This window comes from Chinchilla lanigera, unplaced genomic scaffold, assembly GCF_000276665.1.
Source record: "Chinchilla lanigera isolate Chin_1 unplaced genomic scaffold, ChiLan1.0 scaffold00095, whole genome shotgun sequence".
Classification (NCBI taxonomy): domain Eukaryota; kingdom Metazoa; phylum Chordata; class Mammalia; order Rodentia; family Chinchillidae; genus Chinchilla; species Chinchilla lanigera.
In genome coordinates, this window is record NW_004955496.1 from 7618112 (window position 1) to 7622471 (window position 4360).

Genomic DNA, 4360 nt, shown 5'->3' on the forward strand with positions numbered 1-4360 from the left:
TGTGTGAAAGGCAAGCAAACCAGATGGCCAGTTACATTATTCATTCCTGTTAGGACGCAATTTTTATTTTCACTACGTCCGGCAAACTATTTTACAGTATCAGTTATGGTAAATCATCAATACAGTGTACCTTGCTTTCACTTTGTCTGGCAAGTACTGGGGTACAGGAATGTGAGGACCTTCTATGACCTGTATGCACACCCTGAGAATACACCTGACAGACTGCATCCTCACACACAGCAGTGAGGATGCTCTCCCCATCCTCTTCCCTAGCTCACTTTAAACACGGCTGGGTAACCACAGAAGTAAGGCGCAACCCCGCTGGACCAAGCAGTCGCCACCGAATAGAGGCTGGTAGGGGCCTCTGCCATCACCAGGTCTCCCACTTGAGGCCCGCCTCGCAGGGAGTGAGCTGTCCAAGTCTCCTGTGCACAAGAAACCAGAGGTGCTGGCGGTTCCAGCCCTACGCTAGGAGCTGCTCCTGTTCGGCCTCTGGGAGGGGCCAGATTAGGAGTCAGGGCCTGCACCCTGGGGTCACGAGCCGTGTGCTGTCTTGTGTCACTGACTGAGCCAGGGTCACTGGACACTGGGCCGTAGGGCACTCCTGAGGGTAGGAGTCATGAAGCGCTTCATGGCCCTGGCTGTTCAGTGGGCCTCAGGGTGCGGGTGGGGGACGTCCTTGCCTCCTGCACAAGAACTGCATGGACGCCGCCTTTCCCGGCCTTGGGGTGCAGCTCCTCGGCTCAAGAGTTCCAGCTGCAACGCCCCTGCCCCGTGTGTATTGACGTCGCCTTTCTCGTTGCGCTCCCAGCCTAGGCAGTGGACCCTGCCCTTCAGTCTCCGAGGACCCCAGCCGGCCCGCGACCCCCTGTGAAGCTGGCCCTGCCCCTCGCCCCTCCCCACAGGCCTCAGCCGGGCACCCAAGCTAAAAGCGACTCCGTGGCTCGGTGACCCCAGAGTCTCACTCAGCCTTCTGTGCGTTCAGCCGCCAGCTGGCCGGTTGCTCCTATTTCGCACTGCGCCGCAGTTTGGCAGTCGCCCGGGAAGGGTGGGGACTCTGCCCGCCTGATCCGCCCTCAGCGTCCTGGCCCCGCTTGGCCCCTCCCCGCGGACGCGGGTCCCCTCTCCCTTCCGCCCCACCCTGCTCATCCCCCGCGTCTATAAGAGCCACCGGGGAGAGCACAAGCCAAGCAGTGGCGTGTGCGGGTCCAGGGGATAGGGCTCTGCCTGGCGCAGGCCTCTGTTCCCTCAGCGCTGTGACAGGTGAGCGGCCCGGGCAAAGCGACAGACCGGAGGGTCTCAGAGCGGACACTTGGGCCCCTGCCAGACTTCACAGGTCCCTCGCCTCGACCCTGCACGAGTCACCGCCGGTCCTCAAGCCCCGCAGCTCCTCCGGGCCCCCTCCTCCTCCTGCAGCGCAGACGCGAGGGACACGGTGGCCTCGGGCAGCGCGCAGAGCGGTGAGTGTGAGGGGACCGCACACCCCAGCCCACGCCCCCCGCGCCCCAGGACCCGTCCACACCCCAGGGCCTCCGCACCCCAGCGCCCCTCCCACCCTCAGGGCGCAGCCCGAGTTCCGGCTGTGTGGCTACACACTGTCCCATTGCTCTGCTCTGCTCTGCCTGCCACTTCCCTCCGGGCTGCTTGCTGATGACCAGGCGGACCTCGTCTGTGTGTGGAGCCAGGTCCCCTCCTGGTGTCACAGGGGTCACCGGCAATGACAGGGACTCCTCCTGAACTATACAGGAAGTAGAGGGCTGACCTGAGCTCCGGCTTCCTAGATTAGAAGGAAATGAGGTCTGACCAACTCCGTGGGCCATGCTCCCCTCAGCGGTGCATGAGCGGCTCAGGTAGAATAGGGAGCCTTTGAGGTTTGTTCAAAAAGAAGTCTGCCGAAGTGCAGGTACCTAGGAGAGGAGGCAGCAGGGGAGCCCAGGGAAGCAGGGCCTCCGGGAGCGGGCACAGCTGAGCCAGCCAACGGTGTCTGCTGAGGGCCTGTGGTGTGGCCACTGCCTCTGGGCACTGATTTGGGAGGTGGGGGACCCAATGCTCAGCTACCTGCTTTCCTTTGAGCAAATCTAATTGTTTTCCTGGGACTGTTTTGTTTTGCTACACTAAGAAAAATCACTCCGCAGTTAGAAATAACCTTGTGGCCCTCCTAGGTCTGCTTTGCATGGGCCATCCTTAACCCATGAGGCAAGGCGGGGCGTGGCAGTGAAGACAGCCCAGAGACTACAGCTCAGTGGGTCTTTGATAGCCACCTTCAGGCTCAGGGCAGACTGACTCACTGCAGAACCATAAGAAAAGTCCTTCTATACACCTATTCCTAGAGTTAGAAAACATCCCCCCTTCAAATAATAATAGTAAACGAGAAAGAAAACCACCAGTCGTCTTGGATAACCCCAAATGATTTTTGATACAGGCTTTAAGATTATGTACACACATATAAATTTGAAGAAAAATGGTTATATCTTTTCTACCTTATTTATCAAAATCATTACTTCACAGCTGACCTTCCAGTGATTTCCTCTATCACCTCCCTAGTCAGCAGAGCGAGGTCAGCAGACTCTTAGGGCATTAAGCAGCTCCGCAGACAGAAGTAGTGGGTGTCACCTTCTGTGTGATCCTGGATCATCCTGGATCCCCCTTATCTAGACTCTTTATTTTGTACAGACTTTGACTACTGGGACTATGCTGCCCCTGAACCCAACCTGCAGCAGGCGGTGCTTGAGGAGCCTGCTTGCCAGAGCCTGGCTGCAATGCTGGAGCAATACCTGTCCAGGTCCAAGCAGACCAAACTGGGCTGCTCCACAGTCCTGGTGCCTGAGCGGCTGACCCGACGCATCGCCCAGGATGTCCTGCGGCTGTCGTCCACAGAGCCCTGCGGCCTTCGGAGCTGCGTGATACAGGTGCAGCTGGAGGCGGGCAACGTGTGCAAGAGGCTGGGCTGGATCGTGTGTGACACTAGGATGGCACCCACATTCGAGCTGACACTGGTGTTCAAGCAGGACCCCAGCTCCTGGGGTAGCTTGAGGGACGTCTTCAGCAGAAGCTGCCTCTCCTCCAGCCTGGGGCGCACGCTGATCCTCAGCCCAGGCTTCCGACTTGTAAAGAAAAAACTGTACTGTCTGCTGGGACCCACAGTCGCTGAAGAGTGCTAGGAAGAACACGTGTTCTGGGAGTTCTTTGGGGATCGGGTGATAAAACTCTGCAGCTGCTCAGGCACAGGCATCTGCCATGTGCTCTGCTGCCCTCAGCGAAATTCAGTTAGGCCATTTCTTTCCACTTGTCATTAGAGACAGGGGTGCTCAGCTTTAGGGGTGATTCTATGGCTTTTAAAAAATAACCCAAGAAAGTACATTTTACACGTATATCATGTTTTTATGGGCTTTTTACCTACTTAGATTTTGTTTGACTCCACAACCTTCTGTAGGCATTCTTGGGAACCAGGTGTTCCCAGCATGACTTTCACAGTGCTTTTCCTCCAAGTGCCCCCAAACTGTAGCCAGTGATGCTCAGTTCCCGGGAAATCCAGAAGCTCAGCTCAGCTTCTGCTCACAGGAAAAGTTCTGAGGACTCCCCTGGGTGACAGTGAGTGAGACACGTCACAGTGGCCCACAGTGGCCCACACTGGTGCCGTGCCCCCATCCGAGTGACTCCGAAGACTCATTTGTACGGAGCTCAGCCCTCCTCCTCCAGTACTGCACATGCTCTGCACTAGATACTTGGCAGGGTCACCCTTTCTGTGTCACACTTAGTTGGTGCCATCCAGGGAGCAGTGACTACGGGGCCAGGAAGATGGGAAGGAGTTGGCAGCGCAGTCCCGTTCAGTCCTGCCGGGCAGCGGGGTCTGGAACCTGAGTGAGGTGGGGAGGGCAGGGTTCTCCCAGCCTAGTCCAAGAGAGAAGCGCAGCATTGTGCACTCCACAGTTAGTGATCGGATGTTGCAGTCCACAGGGCAGAGGTGCGGCTCACACTTCCTGATGGAGACCGCAGCTCACGTCCCAGAGCCCAACACCACCAGCTCCCTCCCACCATGAAGTAATAAAAGCCTTAGTTTTTCCTCTTATTCTTTGCCTGTTTCTTGTGTTGAGAGAATTTCATTCCCCATGGCCATTCAGTCAGTAAGGCCTTTGCCCCTTCACTGTGTCCAGGACAAGGACCCCCAAGGTCTCCGCCCAAAATATAGCACTGCTTCACAAACAAGTGCGATCCTATTACTGACCCTCCAGGTGGCTGGAAATGTCACTGCTCAGAGAAACAGAGCATTTATTAGCGTCTAACAAATCCAACTCTGCAAGGCTTAGGAAGACAGGGGAAACATGCAGGACAGGGCGATGGCCCATTGGCACTGTAATGT

At 56.9% G+C, this 4360-nt stretch overlaps 1 protein-coding gene across 1 annotated transcript; it reads left to right on the forward strand.

The window, feature by feature from the left end:
* The first annotated feature begins 619 nt into the window (after nucleotides 1-619).
* Nucleotides 620-4069, forward strand: Ddit4l (DNA-damage-inducible transcript 4-like). The gene is made up of 4 exons (XM_005406287.2): nucleotides 620-870; nucleotides 986-1200; nucleotides 1269-1460; nucleotides 2674-4069. Exons 1-4 carry the CDS (start codon nucleotides 620-622, stop codon nucleotides 3159-3161), a joined length of 1146 nt encoding a protein of 381 aa, XP_005406344.1. The 3' UTR covers nucleotides 3162-4069.
* Nucleotides 4070-4360: the final 291 nt, after the last annotated feature.